Source organism: Cariama cristata, unplaced genomic scaffold, assembly GCF_000690535.1.
Source record: "Cariama cristata isolate BGI_N322 unplaced genomic scaffold, ASM69053v1 scaffold4079, whole genome shotgun sequence".
Lineage (NCBI taxonomy): Eukaryota > Metazoa > Chordata > Aves > Cariamiformes > Cariamidae > Cariama > Cariama cristata.
In genome coordinates this window covers 9,375-29,130 of record NW_009637378.1, presented here as the reverse complement: position 1 = coordinate 29,130, position 19,756 = coordinate 9,375, and the positions used below count along the sequence as shown (strand labels likewise).

At 46.0% G+C, this 19,756-nt stretch overlaps 1 protein-coding gene across 1 annotated transcript in view; it reads left to right on the top strand.

Annotated features, from left to right (window-relative positions):
* The window catches only part of LOC104167905 (putative adenosylhomocysteinase 3), a 35,937-nt gene that overhangs the window by 9,464 nt on the left and 6,717 nt on the right, over nucleotides 1–19,756 (top strand). Inside the window, exons 3-9 of the mRNA XM_009708302.1 lie at nucleotides 4,609–4,752; nucleotides 5,442–5,542; nucleotides 6,183–6,285; nucleotides 7,218–7,312; nucleotides 13,610–13,716; nucleotides 15,476–15,592; nucleotides 19,129–19,192. Of these exons, the coding sequence (XP_009706604.1) occupies nucleotides 4,609–4,752; nucleotides 5,442–5,542; nucleotides 6,183–6,285; nucleotides 7,218–7,312; nucleotides 13,610–13,716; nucleotides 15,476–15,592; nucleotides 19,129–19,192 (731 nt within the window). The remainder of the gene's footprint in view (nucleotides 1–4,608; nucleotides 4,753–5,441; nucleotides 5,543–6,182; nucleotides 6,286–7,217; nucleotides 7,313–13,609; nucleotides 13,717–15,475; nucleotides 15,593–19,128; nucleotides 19,193–19,756) is intronic.

The window sequence follows — 19,756 nt, the reverse complement described above, 5'->3', positions numbered from 1 at the left end:
TCCAGACCCTTCCCCACCTTCGTTGCCCTTCTCTGGACACACAAGAGGTGCGTGGAGGTCCCAAGGTTTGGAGGTGGTGGGAATGAGTGAAGAAGTGAGCAAAACCCAAGTGACTCTTCTGTGAGACGTGCTTGATGGGAAGGCAGTCATCCCAGCATCTCTCCCCAAAATGTTGGGGAGATGCTGGTGCCATTTTAGTGATGCAGGAGAGGCCTGGGTGTGGAAACAGCATCTCTGCAACAGCCAGTGGTTTCTTGCTCTTCCTGCCCATCAAAACTGGAAAAGTTCGATCAAAATCATCAGCTGATCTCCAAAATATGTACAGGCCGTGAAGTTGCAGTGTGGAGCAGCATACTCCAGGATGCAATGTGTCGCTAACTGGGCTTTGCTAGAAGCAATAATAGGAAAAACGAGGGTGGTGAGACACTGGCACAGGTTGCCCAGAGAGGTGGTCAGTGCCCCATCGCTGGAAATATTCGAGGCCAGGCTGGACGGGGCTCTGAGCAACCTGATCTGGTTGAAGATGTCCCTGCTCATGGCAGGGAGTGTGGACTAGATAGTCTTCAAAGGTCCCTTCCAACGCAAACCATTCTATGACTCTATGAAAAAACAGCAGAGACACTGTTGAATGTGAAAACTCGATCACTTGGTTGCTCTCAAGTATGAAGAATGAAAATACTAACAATCTGTGCTGATCTGACTCTTCAAATTAGAACTAAAAGCCTCTTACCCATATTTGCAATAAGGCACCAGTTTTCTGTAGTTGTTCCACTTCTTCATTTAAAACAAGTAATTTTTCTCACCAGGGAAATGAATTGTTTTCTGCGCCATTTGGGAGTGGTTTATACACCCAAGGATGCGCCGTCGTGTTTAACAGCATCTGCTGTTGCAAACCGGGGAAGGGCACCAACTGACAGCTCAGCTTTGGAGTCGAGGGCATGTTTTGGTGTTGCCCTGGGCAGATCACTTAAATTGCGGTAACCTTTCGTTTCCTTTCTGCAAAACTCCAATAACTGTTATCTGCTCAAAGAAAGATTTTTGGGGATCAGCTGGTTTATGTCAGCCCAGCACTTCGAATACTAAAGCGCTCAGCGTTGCGTATTACACACCGCATACACATTACGCGGGCACTGAAATGAGATTAGAACAGTAATATCTTTAATTAAAGGTGATTGACTTCATCCTCATGCTGTTTCATAACTTTTGAAAGGTTGTACAGAAAAGAGACAAGGTTTGTCTTTTTAGTTGGGCTGTAACAGGGGCACGTTCCCCCATTTTTGCCCTTACCGATGCCAATGCTACAGATGTGAGTAGATCTTCATCTAAAATATTAGCAAAGCTAAACTTTGCTGAATTTAGGCTCTGACCTGGTCTTTGTTGGGTTAGGACATGGGCTGCAGGTGTCTCATTTTTCCACTGGATAACAGTGCCTGAGACCTGCTGCTGTTTTCATGTCATTCTCTTTGAAATACCACTATTTATATTGCAATGATACACGGCTCTACGGAATGCCAGCCCCAGTTCTGAAGCTTTCATTAATCAACTTTTGGGTGATTTGAGATGATATTTAGCAGACTGTCTATCCTATCAGTTAATTGGATGTTTCTAGATTACAGGTGCTTGGAACTCTTTCCTTTCTGTACTCATTTTTCATTTTACAGGAAAGCGAGTCCAAAATTCACTATTATATATTAGTGTGCTATTATACTGCTCTAACAGTATCAGTTGAATTACTGTAGCGCTGTGTGCACTGCTACATATGATATGTATGTAACAGTGAAGAACCATCTGCATATGAAAATCTGGCTACCATCTAGGTGGGTTTTTTTATTTAAAAAACTTACTTTCAGCCCCCAGAACCAAGATCTGTGGTTTTAAAGAAACCTCTGCACAGATTAGCTGTCTTCAAGGACATAATCCTCCTTTAACTAATTAATCCGTCCTTCTGGAGTCCCTGATATAGAAGAGCTTGGTATTATATAAGGTGCTCTTTTGTTATTAAGGCAGGCTCCCGGTCCTTCAAGAGCTGCTGTGGGATTGTGAACACAAATTCAGAAATACATTGCCGTGTTGTTTGCAGGGTCGGGCTTGCCTTTCACACCCTGCTGAGGACGGAGTCTTTGCAGAGAAATTTCAGCAATGCATAATTCTCCTCCGTAAGCGGATTAAGACCCGAGCGGGTCTTGGGGAGCCTGGCACACCGACAGCACTAAGCTTTTTTTTCCTTGGGATCATTCAAGCGCTTCATGGGAACCAGAAGAGAAAGTAATCGGCTCGCTGGGTGCTGCAGGAAAGACAAACCCATGGCCGTGCTGGGGGGGAGGGTTTAACTCCTTGGTTTGGGTCTTCTGGCATGAAAATGCTAACAGAGCCATTGAAATGCTGGGTAGAGGGGTGGTTTGCCTTTACTCAAGCGCTCCGAAGGGGCTTTCGGTATCAGTCTTCACCTAAGGTCTGGATGCCTCTGGAAGGCCGCAGCTCTTTGGGAGTACTGGTGGGTGGTGATAGGACCATGGGTTCAACGGTGCCATTCTTCCTGTGACGCTGTGTAAGAAACGCTCGCCCTTCCTGCTACCTAATTCCTTTGGCACAGAATTGGGGTCGAAAGTTGGGAATCTGTGCTGAGTGTTGGATGGAACAACTCCCATGGGTGTTTGGGGTAGATGGTTCCCTCTCGGAGACTGTACCTGGGAGAGAAGCTAGCTCACGCGCATAGCACACATCACCCAAAGCCAGTAGCTGTTGAGTTTAACTATGCAACATTTCCTAGGTAAAGCTTTCACCAATTCTTTTCTGGTGTTGTGGAAGAAAGAGAGTTCTTCATCATATGTGATGCCCTCGCACATATGCACATCATTTGCATAATATTGGCTGACTCCACTGAGGCTGTCATCGATAGTGCTGTTCTACACAGGTGGTCCTCTTCTGCCGTAACAAATAATTTCATAGAATCATTATGGTTGGAAGACACCTCAAAGATCATCGAGTCCAACTGTAATTTGATGCCAGGTCTCGCGTTCATTTTAGAAGAACCTCATGATCTTGAGAGTAAAGACTTGGAGTAAAACTTCAGGGCAATTTCATGAGGAATGGGGGATGACCATGTGGATGAGGCTTTTGAGTTGGGTCCTGGAAAGGTCCTCTGGAGAGGAAGGAGTGATGCTTTCGGGTTCGTTTCCAAGCCTTATGTGTTGCTTTGAGTGCTGATGCCAGTCCTAGAAGATGAAAGAGGTCTGGTCTCACGCATGGGGGCATGTTCCAGAGGAAAACAAGGCACAAATGGTCTCTTCAGCTGATCCAGATAGACTGGAAGCAGCAGTGGTGGCTAATTCATCACGTCTCGAATCTAAAATGGACTCTACCTGTGCTTTTAGTAATCAAAATGACTGGGAAGGGGAATTTCTAACTCCATGAAGGGCTCTTCAGTAAATCTCCATGTGTCTGCCATAGACTAGTTGCCTAACCAGAAGTTTGGAGGAGATTGATAGGAGAGGAAGACAGTTATTGACAGCAACTGTAATGAGTTCTGTGTTCACATGCACATCCATGCCTGGAAGCCATATATCATCTCAAACAAGAAGCATAATCTGATTCTGTGAGACCATATGTTTGCTGTCCCCTGTAGGCTCCTTGCTGTGGAGAGGAGCGGTGCCATCTCTCTTCATCTTCTCTTATCAAAAGAGCAAGAGGGAGGAGGGGTTAAAGACGATCCAGAAAGGCAAAAGATGAAATACATGTCCAATTGTTTGTTATTCGTAATAGAAAAGAAGGGGAAAATCCAAGGGCTGGTTTAGGCTGTCTGTAGATGTACAGAGATGTTGCTTGGAAGGAACCACCACGATCATCTTGCCCTCCTGCCCACTCAGAGCAGGACATTGCCAGCACAAGATGAGGTCAGCCATGACGCTCTCAACCAATTCCTGAAGTCCTCCAAGGATGGAGAGCCACCAACTCTCCGGGCAACTCGTGCCAATGTTGCATTGTCCTCCTGATGAAGTTTCTTCCTACTATCCCACGTGAACCTCCCAAGCAGCAACTTGTGGCCGTTGCCCTTATTGAGGAACATTGACACTGAGCAAATCCAAGGACTGGGAATACCACCATAGCTGAATAATAATTAACTAGCAGCCTTCACCATACCATTGTTTAAAATGAAATAGAGTCTTGTGTCTATCCTGTCTTAAATTACAACTCTTAATGTTTTGGAAGTAGTCAAAACGTTAATAGGCATTTTTGTTGGCTGTCTGAGAGCAGTAAAAGCTTAACATTCGAGAAGAGAGGTGGGAGAAGGCCACAGAGGAGCTGCAAAGCATGAGGAGATGAGCCCATGGGGAACATAGGCAGCGCTCCAGCTAATTACCCCTGGTGTGGTGTTGAAGTAGAGGTAGATGAGAGTGAAGAAGTCATTGCAGGTAAAAGCTGACTGTGGGGAAATGGTCATTGTAAGGAGAAGGGGAGATCCCAGCTGAGCATGGTAGGAGTTGGCACGTGCACATGGAGAAGCGCATCCACGAACACGTTCAGCAGATCATCTGTGCCCTTCTGCTGCAGGTGCTTTGGCTTTAGGGGATATTTTGGTGTGTTTCTGACCTCCTTTTCTGCCTCCAGCTGCCTCCTACACAGACAGCTCTGATGATGAGACCTCCCCCCGAGACAAGCAGCAGAAGAACTCCAAAGGCAGCAGTGACTTCTGTGTGAAAAACATCAAGCAGGCAGAATTTGGGCGCCGAGAGATTGAAATTGCTGAACAAGGTAAATGGGGCACGTTCCTCAAGCTCCGCATTGTCCTAGGCTGTCTCGTGGGATTCCTTCCCCCAAATCCTCTTCTTGCGAGGTTCAGTGTATTTTTGATTTCTTGACACCGTTCCTGTTAGAGAAGGGAAAGCTTTTATGAGATTTTGTGAGATGGAAAGGAGTTACAGGGTTATGCTGTGTAGCTCCAACCAACCGCCGAAGGACTACTCTATAGTCAAATGTATTTTGTTAAAATCAGTAGAAACAATGAAATCCATCAAATATATTGGACAACTTTGGTTTAGCATGATTGTCTCCAAAAATCCATAGCAAAGGCAATGCAGCGTTTAGGTAGTTGGAGGGATATTGGAGAGGCTGATCAGAGCAGTGAGTCCCAAGTCCTCCTCAGTCCAAAGCGGATTTTCTTCCAGCCTCCCCTGGGCATTCGCAGGTGGAAATTTGAAAATGTGATGATGCTACATCATAAATAGTAGGGAAAAAACTGAGAGGGTTATTGGGTCCTTTTCAGCTGCACCATGACTTTTTGATGCTTGCGCTCAAGGCTTTAGCTTTTTTTGAAGTGGCCACAGCTGTACAAATTCCTAAGAGTACCAGATAGCAGGGCAAGAAGTGATGCTGGCTGTTTCTTCTGTGCTCATCCCTCTTTCCATTGCATTGATGGACTTGTTTTTTATTTTGCCTTTCAGAAATGCCTGCGCTGATGGCCTTGAGGAAGAGAGCTCAGGGAGAGAAGCCACTGGCCGGGGCCAAGATCGTGGGCTGCACGCACATTACGGCGCAGACAGCTGTAAGACCCCGTCCATAAACTCCAGACAGGGATTTTCCACTGCTCATTCTCTAAAATAGACCCCGAACAGTTAATACAGAGATGCAGCCTCTGAGTCCAGCACCTTGCACCAAGTAAAAAGAGAATGGTCGATTTTGTGAACGTTTCTAGATAAACAGAGCCTGTGCTTAAAGGTGATGTAATGCATGTAAGGCATTGCTTGAGTGGTGATAACTAAGGAAATGGAATTATCTGTATCGTATAAGCAGGAAAAAGTGGTGGTTGGTGATCGCTGTGGTTATGCAATTCAAGAGCTGTGGTTTCTCCTCCAAACATGGGACAGGAGTGCTTTCTCCTGACTAGGTTTGGGACTTTGCTGAGTGAAATCTGCAGATATATTTATATTTATATATGCCCACACACATATATATGCTGCATATAGAGTATACTTTGAAGTTCTTATTTACTTCATCCATTTAAAATTGTCAGAAAAAAAGTAATTGCAAAATTATTTTCAGCACAACTCTCTTAACGACCCTGATGCTGCTTAAAACCAACCTCAGACACCCCCAGAAGCTTTCCCGTAAAAAGCAAATAGAAATCCCAGTTGTGTATTGCTCTTTGCATTGCTCGCTCTGATTTTTTTTTTGTTTAAATCCAGGTCCTAATGGAGACTCTTGGTGCGTTGGGTGCGCAGTGCCGCTGGGCTGCATGCAACATCTACTCTACCCTTAATGAAGTGGCTGCTGCCCTTGCTGAGAGCGGTAGGAAACGTCACCCTCTTTGTTCTTTCTGGTTTTAAAAAGATTTCTTACTGCCCCATCGTATTTAGCTCATTTACCATCTCTTACAGTTTTTTCCCTTTGTTCTCTTAAATTTAGAATAAACCTATAGGAGGTAAACAGCACAAGATCAATCTCTTCCATCGGTCTGAAAATCTTAGAATGATTTTTGTCTGGAGTATCGAAGTATGTAGGATAAATGATGGTGATGCACTTTATTAGCTGAATGGGCTATGTGAACCTGGAAGTAATTTTGCTAAGAGAAAGCAAGCTAAATTTTATTTCAGTTCTATAAATTTGAGTCATAACTTTGGCTAAAAGGAGTGGAAGAGAGAATTTTGGGGGGACATAATTCACAAAACAGAAGCTGTCCATGTTGCTTCTCACCTGGGAGATACCTTAGTTCATACCCTATTTTACCTGGGTAAGGCCAGGGATTTTACTGTGGGAGCTGGGAGACCCAGAAGAAGTCAAACCAACTGACTTGCCTGTTACCTGGTCTTGCTCGCTGAAGCCGAATAATAATTGCTCATGAGTCAGAATACATTCAGGTAAATTTGTGGTTAACGTGCCTAACAGGAAGGTAGGACATCTAGCTTGCAGTGAAAGCTTGATTTTGCAAATAAATGTTATTGTTCAGAGCGTGTTGCCCTCTGTCTGGTGGCTAGAGCTTTTTATTGGGAGAGAGGAAGAAATTAGGAAGGCTAAAGCTGACCCCTATCTGCTGCCTTCAGTGTGTGTCTTCGATGTGTATCTCTGAAGCTTCTTCTAGAAGGTAGATGTTGAAAAATCAGACTGCAAGCAAGACCGCAGTGGTGTCGGGAGCCCGGTTCATCATGCGTGGACGTAGGGAGAGCCGATCCCCAAGGGATTTGCTAAGGCTGTGTTAGCACCCGTCTCCCTCTCTGTGCCAGGGTTCCCCGTCTTTGCCTGGAAGGGAGAATCCGAAGACGACTTCTGGTGGTGCATCGATCGCTGCGTCAACGTCGAAGGATGGCAGCCCAACATGGTGAGATGAGGCTGACTGTAAAATGTTTGGCTCATGTTGCAGCATGGGTGGCTCTCATCTAAGGAGAAGGAGGAGGGTTTAGTGCTGGTCTGTGTTTTCCCCCTGAATTTAGACTTAATGTAGCAGTTCAGGCTTGGTGCTAACAGAGCACTTGCCTTCAAAGTGCTTTACATTAACTACGCCATGCGGGAAATCAACTTATCTCCGTCTCGCAGGTGTAAAGTCAGGGAGAAAGTGGGTTAAACGGCTTCTGCATGTGGATCTTGCCTACCAGGCAAGGTTTTGTGTAACTGTTTTCTAAATAAGCATAGCTGCTTTAGCGCAAAGTTTATCAAGCGCTTAGTTTGCTTCCAGAATAGCTTGCTACAGTTTAAACCAAACTCATTTAATCTAGCCAGTAAAAAATGACTCAAAATCAGTATGTTCTGAAAAGGGGTTGCATCCATTTTACGGTATTCAGTTCAATTCACACCTTTGGTTGATGTGCTTTTTCTTATCTAGGCAAGGCCTCTGTTTCAGAACAAAAATTAGATTTTTAGGTGATTTCCACACTTTAAGCCTGCTCTTACTGTACGAACACAAAACCTCAAGTAGCCCAATTGCATACCTTGCTGGTTTATGCTGCCCTTGTTTCTAGGAAAAACAGAGAACCCTGAAGTAGGTGAGCGGAATAATTTGCAGCTGTCAAATGTGCTGTTTTCATCATACTTCCCGACAGGTTTTGAGCTCTAGAGTTTATGATCTAAATTAGATGAAAAGTAATCAAAGGTGGAAGATAGGCATGTATGTCTATTGTTTGTTTGCCAATATCAGCTTGTTTGAGGTGGGTTTTTTGTCCCTTCTAGTCTGCACCTGCTCAGTTCCTCACTGTCGCCTTTAGAAAGAATCATGAATGTCAGAAAATCCACCCCAAGCTACAAATCTGAGTCTAGACACAATAGCAGCTTTCTTTTTCTTTTTGAGGAATAATTTCCCATCAAAAATGTCAGTAATTGAAGAAGTCAACGTACCGGAATATGCATATTATGCTTTCCCAGGATGTTTTCAGACCTCTTGATTCTGCCACGTATCTCCAGCCATCAATGTGTTTTCAGACCTGCTCCTGGAGCACAGAAATATTTGCTGGGGAGCACCAAATGCCTCGGATCTAGCAGTTCCCGAAGATTTCCATGCCGGATTTTGGAGGTCCACGTTTTCAGAGATAAGAAATAGGATGCTGCACACTGGCTGAAGAACAGGTGTGGAAAGGATCCTCTTCATATGATTATTTCAGAAGAGGGGAGCTGGCAAACTTGGCCAAAGAAGCAAGGTGAAATTTGCCTCCAAGGCTGAAGCAAGATGGACCTACTCTGCTCCCTGAGCTGACAGCAACTTTTTAAAGGATGCATCATATTTTTTCTCTCCTGTTGAGACTGAGAATTTCCTACAATATCCTGAATCAAGGAGATATGTCCCCAGGTTGTAGGACTGAGCCTCAGCTGCTGCTCCAAGCGGCCCATGACCTTTGTATAAACCCAAATCTAACCCCTTTTCATTGAGTCACAGAACAGTTTGGGTCGGAAGGGACGTTAAAGCCCACCCAGTTCCAACCCCCCTGCCCTGGGCAGGGACACCTCCCACCAGACCAGGTTGCTCACAGCCCCATCCAACCTGGCCTTGAACACTTCCGGGGATGGGGCAGCCACAGCTGCTCTGGGCAACCTCTGCCACTGCCTCACCACCCTCACTGGGGAGAATTGTCTCTTGTCTTGTCTTTTCTTCCCATCAACAAAATACCAACGACACCTTTCAGCGTCGTCACTGATTATTAGTGGCTGTACAGTGCTTTGAAGATGTTCTGTGCAGCATTACATGCCATGGTGTGATCAGATGGGAAATTCTCTGTCTGTGAAAAGTGACTTAGTAACACGTCTCTCTCTGTCCAGCACAAAATAATCAATTTGCACTCTTATAAAGTGTGGAGTAATTCAGAGCCTAAGTATCCAACTTGTACTTGTTGATCCGAGATGAAAGTGGCACGGAAATGCATTTCCATTTCCAGGCTTCTGCATCTTTAAGCTCAATAAAGAGAAGTACAATCTCTGTTTCTACTTAAGAAAAAGCAAAATGGGTCAAAGTAGTTCAGCAGCTTGCTGTAAGCCACGCTGACTTAATGTCGGGGCTTGAAATACACCCCAGGAGTCCTGTTTAGCATTGCCTCGCTGGCCCCCACCCGTCCTGTGACCAGGTAGGTGCTGCAAGGTATGATGGAGCTGACCTTGTACATCCCATGCAAATAAATAGAGATGTCTCGCAGTCCAAAAATCTGAATATTCAATGTTAGGGCTTCTGTGTGGGGCTACTCCATGGCAACAGTTAGCCACAAATACTGAGAGTCTCCAAAAAAAAGACACCTTGGGTTTTCTGATGGGAATAGCAGGCCTTCAGAGGAGTGCTCTCTCTGGACAGGAATGGTTCAGAGGGTTTTTTCTTTTCTGAAAAATACTGACTCTGCAGCACGGAGAGTTTGGTTTCCTTTGCAGCATAAACTGATCTAGGACCACGCTGCCGCCGGGGGATTTCCATCCCGCCTCCGACCATGCCTTCCTGCCATCTCCTTGTGTTTTCACCAGTCATTTTCTGTAGTGAGTTATTTTCAACCATGTTGCTGAGCTAATCCTAGCTCATTTTAATCAGCTTGTTTTTGACAGGATCAACTGCATGGTGTCAGCTGTTGCCCCAACAGAGTTGGAAGTGGGACAGGGTGAGATATTTGGTGGCAGTGGGGCCTTAGATGGGTTTAAAGCGGTTGTGAAACAGCACCAGTTTCTTTCATGGAAGAGCCGGAGATTTTTTGCTGGAGAAAACATGAAATGGAAGGACGGAGCGAGTGAGAAGTCGGAGCCCTTCTGTGCAGATAGCAATGTGAAATTGGTTACTTGGAGAGAAAAGCACTGAGAGAGAAATGCTTATCAGGGGGATATGGATACACCAAATCAGTCAAAAATCATAAAAATTCAGGGTGAGTACTGCTGTGGAGGAGCAGGACTAGATATCTCCTGGTGCTTGGGTCAGAGGATGGTCCCATCTCCAAAGGCAGAAACGTCCCTGCAGGCACGGGGTGATAGGAAGATGTTTTTTAAAGGCGCGACAACTCCAGCGTGCTCTGCACCAAGATGGAAGTGCCAAAATCGAGAGGGAGGTTGATGAACTGCAGCCGGGAGCGTTGGTTTGCAGATTGTGCCTCTTGGTGGGTGTCAGGCAGCAGCACCAAGAATCAGAGCAAGGCTCACATCTATAACGGCTGGTTTTCTGTACGAAAAATTCTTTGCGTGTCAAATAAAGGTTTTTTCCCCAGAACAAAATCTGCCTGGGAAGAACTCGAATGAAGCAGATAACCTGTGTAAAGCTGAGAAGACTGCAGGAATATGGGGCACAGACCGCGGGTTTTGCCGTTGGCCGTTGGCGGTTGCTACACAAAGGTGACCTTCCATTAAAAACTAGTTCTTCCATTGATTTAGTTTGGGTTGTTTTTTTCATCTCCTACCCTCCTAGGAAAGAGGAAACTGCCAACCCCCAGAATTCTCTTTTAGAAAGAGGATTATGTACCCTATTAAATGGGGATTAATGAAATGAAGACGTCCTGGGAGCCAGGCTGCTGAATTCCTACTCGGCTGGCCCAGGAGAGCTTCTCAGCCCACTTAACCCTTACCTGCCTCCGCTTCCCAGCCTGTGAACGGGAGGTGAGTCTGGGGGTTCCCCGGAGACTCAAGAGTTGGATCTGCGTGGAAGATGCATGCTCTGCTCTGGCAGGACACCGTCTGCTTTCCAGACATTTGTGGAGGAGCAGCTGCTACCCACAGCATTTGCCTTCAGAGGAAAATCCTGCAATTTAGAGCGAAAAAGGTTGTAATAGTACGTAGCATTTTCAAGTAATTCTTTGCCCATGGATGTCAGCATGGTGGCTCCGTGAAGCCACCACATTGTTTCATGACAAAGCTCAGAAACATCATCTTTGTGCCCACAATGGGGCTTCTGCTGCAGGAGTGTGGTGGGAGACTTCATTTTTCCTGGGTGGCTGCAGATGCTGGTGGGAGAGGTGCAGACACGTGTGGCAGAGGGTCTCTGCCGAGCTCCACCGCTGGCCAGTGAGCAGAGACGCTTCTGCCCAGGTTTGACATTTGCATTTTAGGACACCTGCACGCCGCACCAGTAGGTTAATAAGGATGGCTTGGCAGTCAGAAGTCTTGTTTTGTAGGGAACGTGTAAAGAGGATGAGGATGAGGATGCAGTCAGAAGTCTTGAATGTTGGTGCAGGGAACATGGAAAAAGGAGGAGGGGGAGGATGCAGTCAAGTCTTTGATGTTGATGTAGGGAATATACAAAGATGATGATGATCAGTCAAAAGTCTTTGACGCTGGTATAGGGAAGACACAAAGAGGATGATAATAACGATGGGGAACATGCAAAGAGGAAGATGATGGTGATGATTCAGTCAGAAGTCTTTGGCGTTGGTGTAGGGTAGAGGAGGAGGATGATAATATAGGGCAATGTGCTCTCAGCCAGCCCGGCTAGCACAGGTCTTTGGTGCTTCACCTGCTACTTGGTGAAAGCTGCTCCCTGTTTTTTCTTGAGTCTGAGTCTCGTGGGGGTTGTCACACTTCCCACCATGCCTGGGCACTGCTTGGGCCACCTGAGGCCACCTGGGTGGCAGGAGGACTCGGGGAAATGCACGTGTTTGAGTATTTTCTTTTCTTCTATCTTTTCTTCTTTCCCAGACACCTCTTTACGGTACTCCAGTGGGTCCCTCTCTGAAACATGTAGAGCTCAGCACCCTCCTTGGGTATGGCGGTGTGTTGGGATGTAACAGGGGATGACCCAAAGTGGTTGGGACTGGGGCCACTTCCATGACGAGGAAAGTGTGTAGGGCACAAACGACGAGAATCCTAATGGACTCCACTGGCTATCACTAATTTTCTGTCATTATCAGAGGTTCTCTACTGACAGAGGTAAAAAATAAGCCTTGGCTTAAAGTCTTTGATTATCCTGGTGACACTATAGCATGTCACAAAAATACCTGAATGACATCAGCCCGTGCAAAGGTGGATCTGAATGTACATCTTAGACTTTCAGCAGTGTTAGGACTTTCATGTCCAAAGCCATTACCAGGTGTGTTTCCATATGCTGGAAAACGCATACGCATATTCTCAGCAGCAGAGAATGGACAAGCTCTTAGCCATCTCTCTCCACTGCCGTTTTTAGATTTCTGTGACTGAATTGTTTTCGTGTCTGGCCTTTCCAAAGCACTTGTTCAAAGGGGACCTTTACTTGCTCATCTTTAGTATTTTTATTAAAGCAGTAAGTCTCTGGCTTTCTCCACCGCCCTCAATGTGTCATTAGGAGGAAATCAGTGGCTTGGGAGACTCGTGATCTGATAAAGAAGAGTTTTGTACTTCTGAGACTGAGGTTCAAAGCCAGATGAAATGAGCAGAGACCCAAAGTTGTTGTCTGAAAGAGGTTCAGTATTTTTAATACAGTGTTTTATGATGCAGTTACATTATAATTGGCATTAGTGGCTCTGCCCTATCCTCCTCTTCTTCCATCCCCTGCCTCCTCCATCCTCCACCTCCTCCATCCCCCTCCTCCTCCATGCCCCTCCTTCTCCATCCCCCTCCTTCTCCATCCTTCTCCTCCTCCATCCCCCTCCTTCCCCCTCCTCCTCCATCCCCCTCCTCCTCCTTCCCCCTCCTCCCTCTCTCTCCTCCTCCTCCATCCCCCTCCTCCTCCATCCCCCTCCTTCTCCATCCTTCTCCTCCTCCATCCCCCTCCTTCTCCATCCTTCTCCTCCTCCATCCCCCTCCTTCTCCATCCTCCTCCTTCTCCATCCTCCTCCATCCCCCTCCTTCTCCATCCTCCTCCATTCTCCTCCTCCTCCATCCTCCTCCTCCTCCATTAGCAATCACATTAGAAAAGCTGATGACTCTGTATGGTTCACAGGCTTTTTCATCTGTGCTTTTGGGAGCCAGGGAGAGAGGAGCTTCCACAGCAATTTTCCTGTGGTCTCATTATAAACATCAGGCTGGCCGTGTTGGTCTGACCTGTTGCCTTTCCAGGACAGTATCAATGAAGCAGCACTCCTGCTCTGAATAGTCAAGCAGAGTAGTCTCACCTCAGCTGTCATGATGTGGTATTTGAGATGCCAGAACATGGGCTTGATTCGGAATGATTTGAGCGTGTGATTTATCCCTTGTACATTTTTGGGGTCAGCAGGCCTTACTGGATCTTCAGACCGTGACTTTGTGGTTATTTTTATTACAGATCTTGGATGACGGAGGAGATCTCACTCACTGGATTTACAAGAAATATCCCAATATGTTTAAGAAGATCAAGGGGATAGTAGAGGAGAGCGTGACTGGTGTCCACAGGTAATAGGACAGGCTGGACTGTGAGCACAGAGGTGTTTGAACAAAACCATCTCCTGCCTCAGGGCGCTGGTAGCAAAAGATCCCCAAGCTGTCAGATGCCACAGACTCACCTGAACCTTGGACCTCCTAATATGTGGTCTGTGGTTTTCCTTCGGCTTTCCCATAAGAGCTGTTTTAAATCTCTCATATAGTGAACTCATATAGACTTGGAACTACTGCTCTGAATTTCAGACAAGGAGTAGAAGCACCTGCTGACCATTGTGGGGGTGGAAAACGTGCACAAGGTCTTGTTTTCCACCTGTGAAATAGGAGCAATGGTTGTCTCACCTCATTTTGCAGATGAAAAAAGGAAGGGGTGAGGGTGTTGCATCAGAAGGGGTGGGCTTTGGAGAAAGTCAAAAGGATAGTCCTAAACTAAATCTATGGGAAGAAGTGAGATTTGGGAAGAGGAAATGAGTCTCTAGTTGGGGTGGGAGTCCAGACGAGGAGAGCCACAGAGATGCAGCCATGTGACTGAGTGACATCCATCAGTCTAGCATTGTGATGGGAAAAGTGGCTCCTAGGGTTAGGAGAGGTATCAGAGGTGCTTTCCAGTGGAGTTATTGGTATCACAGGTGACAGAAAATAGGGGGCAGAGGAGAAGAGCAGCAGACTTCGCTTTTTTCTTTATTTTTGCAGGGAGGAAGGCTTGGCTGCAGCTCTTGGAGCTGGCTGAGAGTTTGGCCAGAGGTGCAGGCAGCCCTTGAAACAGGGAAACGAAATATTTGCAACGAGGAAGTGACTGATCCAATTTGCAGCCAGTGGGGTCGAGAAAAGGACCTGATAATATTTTTAGTATTGGGAATCGTTCCCAATATGGGCAGAAGAGATGTGCAAAAACAAAGGAGTGTTAAAAACTGTTCCCCACGTTCTCGTGCCAGGAGTGAGGTGGTCTTCTGAGGTTGGTGGTATCGACACATGCGTGCAGGGAATGCGTACCCCATAGCTCCAGGGGACAGACGATGTGGGGACTGAGGCTCCCCAGGTGACAAAGAGAGACTGGGGAGAAACCTGGAGGTGGTCTGTAGAGCCTGACCGAGGGAGCACGTTCCCCTCCCAGAGGTCTGGAGCAGGGAGATGATGTTCAGATTCTCTTTGTAGCCATAGTGTAGCATTTAGATTCATTTCTAGTGTTTTGGCTGCTGCCAGGAGTTGAGTCTGCTCTGAGAAGTAGGAAGTCAGGTTGCTGTCTTCCCCACCCTGGTTGCTTCTTGCACTACATGTCGGTGATTATGCTCCTACTGCTCTTCAAACGGATGTTTTCCTGCAGGTGTTGGTCACAGCAGCTTCATATTGCTGTGAGTGTTACTCTTCTGTGGCCTTTCCTATTTGTCTTGAGCTGTAAGAGCTTGAGGAATTACAGGAGCTCTCATGTTACCTGAAGCAGGATTTGGGGGTTTTGTCATTTTGAGGACATCAGAGAACGGTTGTAATATCAACAGTTATGAGGCCCATGGAGTCTAGAGCACCTTCTGATCTGCTGTTTGACATTTTTATAAAATGCCTCTTGCCAACCCTGGTAGTAGGGGAGGAAAATAGATACAAACATCTGTGGAAGTAAGAATGCCGTGTGGAAGGAACAGCTATTAAGAGGTTATCTTTGACCCTCCAGATGTCTACTGCTCACTCCAGCAAAACAAGGACCTTGAGAGCACGCAACAATAGAGTGTAGGGAGATATTTTTCCATAGATGATCTCTTTCTTCTCATATTCATAACAGGCTGTACCAGTTGTCCAAAGCTGGGAAGCTCTGCGTCCCAGCCATGAATGTCAACGACTCGGTCACGAAGCAGAAGTTTGACAACCTGTACTGCTGCAGAGAGTCCATCCTTGACGGGTACGTACATGGCCACCCAAAGGGGGCTGTGTCCCTTGCTTGGGTCACATCGGACTCCACAGGGAACTGGGTCCATGGGTCTGTCCTACCTGCCACTTTAGATCACTTTAGATCAATTGGGAGGTCAGAGGAGAGCAAAGACCCTTTATTACCTCTGGCCCATCCTATTTGTATCAAAGATGGGAATCTGCAAGGCATTTTGAGACAGCAGCTATGTCGCTATGGCTCAGAAGGCCCTAAGACTTGTTTGTACAATTGTACGTAAAGCTCTACAGGCATATGCACAGCAGAAAACAAAAGTTGAATGTTGTGTTTGTAGGAGAATGATCTTGCAGCAAAGATGTTGGCATCTCTAGAAGTCTGGATTCAATATTTTTAACCCAGCTTACATGTATGAACGGGGCACATCACTTAAAATCTGCCTCTGCTCCTCTTTTTGTAGAAAGCTTATCTTTTCTTTTCCCAGAGTGTCTGGAAGACATGTCAGATATTTTATTAGCCATACTGTTACAAGACACCTCCCAGATACTGCCCTTCCATGTGTGTAGGTGACTCGCATGCATTTTCCCTTCTTGGTGAGCGTGATTGGAGCTGTGTTCAAGCCCTGCAGCTTCTCATACTCCTGTGTGAGGACTTCAGAAGTCCTGACATACAGCTGCGATACTCCTGCCTGTCCCTCTTACCTTTGTGGCATCAGGCTAAAACCTGTCTGTGTCTGTTGCGTGTGTGTGAGTCAACCAGCTGCTTCGTCACAACATTTTTTGCCTTTCTAGTTTCCTTTTTTTATCCTCTCCTGTGAATATACAATAAACCAAAAGAAAGAAAACAGAAGAGGTTGTGGTAGGCTGAGACTTTATCCCGTAACAGTTGCGTGTCCAGAGTGTAGACTTGAGTCTGAGGATTAAAATCTGTCCTCCAGCTGAGCCTAAATAAATAGGTGCAGAAGGTAGGAATGACAGGACTGATGAGTGCTTTATCCACCTCTTCCCGGCCTGGTCCTGCAGGATTTACAGCCACATGCCATACAAGCAAGCAGAAGAGTGTTTGCTTCCCTCTGTGCTCTCCCCCCGCAAAAATCCCAGCAGACAGACTGTGGGACTGGGCGCAGCTCTGCAGCATCCTGGTGGTGCTGTACTTCTTAGGATTGGACGGGAGTCAGTCGCTGACGGATACGTGGGCACCGGGAACATGATGTGTCTTCTGAGATTGTTGGTCTTGAGATGCAGTGCAAAATACTTGAAGTTGTGATCTAGAGAGAGTGTAAATCTCAGCGATCTTTTTTTTTCCTCTCTCCTTTTCTTTTTTTTCTTTATTTTGATGGATGTCTGTGTCCCCACCACCTCCACCACCAAATTTTGTCAAAGCCAAGTGAGATTAGGACAAGTTTTATTCTTACAGTTCAGACTATGACATATTGCATCTGGTAGTGGTCCCAGTAGCCAAGTAAGCACAGAAGCAAGGACAAATTTGACTTTGCGGACTGGCGTCGATGCTGATGAGATGAGTACCAAAGGGAAGATTGCCCGCTGTGTGCCGGGTAGCTGTGGTGCGGAGGAGGAACCCTCCATGGAGGAGACAGCCTGCTTCAAGAGAAAAGATTTTTTTCATGTTGATAACTTGGTATGGCTTAAAGTTTAAACAGGTCTCGAGATCTGCAGTTCTCGGGTCCTTGCCGACATAGAAATGTCTCCTTCTGTTTAATCCAGATCCACCTGGCAGTGCTGTTGGTGTTCAGCTGTGCTACTGCTGTCTTCAATCTGGTACCACCAGAGGTTCTCAGAGACCCAGCATAGGCTTCCCTGTTGATGGTGGACTCTTCTCTAACATCTTTCTCCCAAATCTCTGTGGGATATGGAGTAGAGTGCCCCATTCATCACCTTGGCTTTGAAGCGGTCTTCCTGGTAGTGATCATCTTGACCAGGAGAAGTGAAGAAGACTCATGTTTGTAAAACCTGTGTGTCCAAATACAGGGGCAGGAAGATGATCTTTAAAATGTGTGCAAGTGCCATAGGAGTTAGCAAACCACCGAATGTGCTTCTCTGGATGATCCATTGCACCTGCAGTTTCTTCCCCACATTTCCATTGCATGTTGTTCTGAAAGACTAAATTTTGGGTGCCTTGCCAAGTCCAGCAGTGACAGTATCTGGCTCTTCCCTGCCAAGATGTTTTATTACGTGAGCCAGAACCTGACACCACAAACAACCGGCAGTTTCTTGTTCTTCCTGCCCATCAAAACTGGAAAAGTTCGATCAAAATCATCAGCTGGCTTCCAAAATATGTACAATCTGTGAAGCTGCAGTGTGGAGCAGCATACTCCAGGATGCAACGTGTCGCTAACTGGGCTTTGCTAGAAGCAATAATAGGAGAAATGAGGGTGGTGAGGCAGTGGCAGAGGTTGCCCAGAGAAGCTGTGGATGCCCCATCCCTGGAAGTGTTCAAGGCCAGGTTGGATGGGGCTGTGAGCAACCTGGTCTGGTGGGAGGTGTCCCTGCCCAGGGCAGGGGGGTTGGAACTGGATGGGCTTTAAGGTCCTTTCCAACCCAAACCGTTCTGTGATTCTATTAAAAGATCTTGATGAAGAAATTGTTCTAATTAAGTAGCCCTTCCTTCTTTATTGTGGCCATGTCTCTGCTCTGCGGTCGCAGGATTCAAGGCACACAAAGCAGCCTCCGTCATGGGGGTGGGCTGCCTGGTGAAGAGTCGCCCCCAAATTTTGAGTTGAGGACACAGCTTTTAGCTCCATGTTCCATGTGGAGTGGATGCCGTCAGTGGCTAAGAAACGTTAAAATCTTTTAAGTCTTCTTTATCTTGTTGTCTTTAGTTGTGATGCATGATGGACCTCCTGGGTAGGTAAGCTGGGATTTGGGTTAAGTCTGGCCCAGGCATCTAAAACTGGGCCATGGGAAATCTGAGCAGAGGTGCAATTAAATCTGCTGTGTTTTTTATCTAAATTCTCTCAGAAATGTAAGGGAATTTCACCTTCCCTGCACTGCTAACCTATTTACTCATGTGCTAAAAATAGCCTGTTATGTAGGACACTCTTAGGGAGAAACCAGAAGGAAACCAAGTGGAAGGGAGGGCTTTATTTGTGGAAAGCACTGGGATCCTGGCAATAAATTGCCACTTTCCTGCTTCTTCTGTAGTTATTTCTGTGGGGTATTTTGACTTAAAAAAAAAAAAAAAAACCCACACTAAGAAAAAAGTATTTTTTGAAAATATTTTAAATATTTCTGGAGTACTGAAACAAAAGGATCCAACAAAACAAACCAACTAAAAAGGGATCCAGACCCCAAATCCTTTCTCTTTGTTGTGTTTCACTGGTAGCACCCACCCTTACCAAAGGAAAAAGTCGGTTTTTAGGTGCCCTTCGGGTCCTCTCTGCACTCGGAATTGCTTCGTGTCCTCAGGGATACAGGATACAACCGTGGTGTTTAGGAGAGGCAAACTGAGAAGGACCACTGTCCTTCACAGCATCGTCAGTGGGATAGATCTTACTGCTGGTCTTTAATTGTTTTTTTTTTTTTCTTTTTCCTTAGCCTTAAAAGGACAACAGACATGATGTTTGGAGGAAAGCAAGTAGTGGTTTGTGGCTACGGGGAGGTAAGGGGTTCGTATTTTACGTGTGGGTGCTGCATGTAAAATCGGCACACCCTTCGCATGGCTTTATCTGACGGGGCTTTTCTGTTCTCGTGGCTTTTCTCTGCATCTGCAGGTATCTTCAAACCTGACAGGTTTGCCAAAACTGAAGATTTTCTTGATTTCCAGTGTATTTCTTTAGTATTAAACTGATACCAAACCTGAATCTGATTTCCAGTGCATTTCTTTAGTATTAAACTGATACCAAACCTGAATCTTAAAAGATACGAGTATTAAGTAGTCTGAATATCTTTAATATCTGAATATTGATGTATCCAGATATTAATATATCATATATTAATATTATCTTTTATATCTATTGCGATATTATATTCTATTTAACCTAATAATAAATATTCAGAGGCTGGGTTCTGCAGATGCACTGTGCAGCCGCAGCGTTGCATGCTGAAGCGTGGTCAAGAAAGATAAGTTAATCTTGACTTACCCCTCTGCCTTCACCCCCAAACGGAGGAATCCTCTCTTGAGGTGAGACTGGGATATTCACCCTTCAGCAGTTCTTGTCTGGAC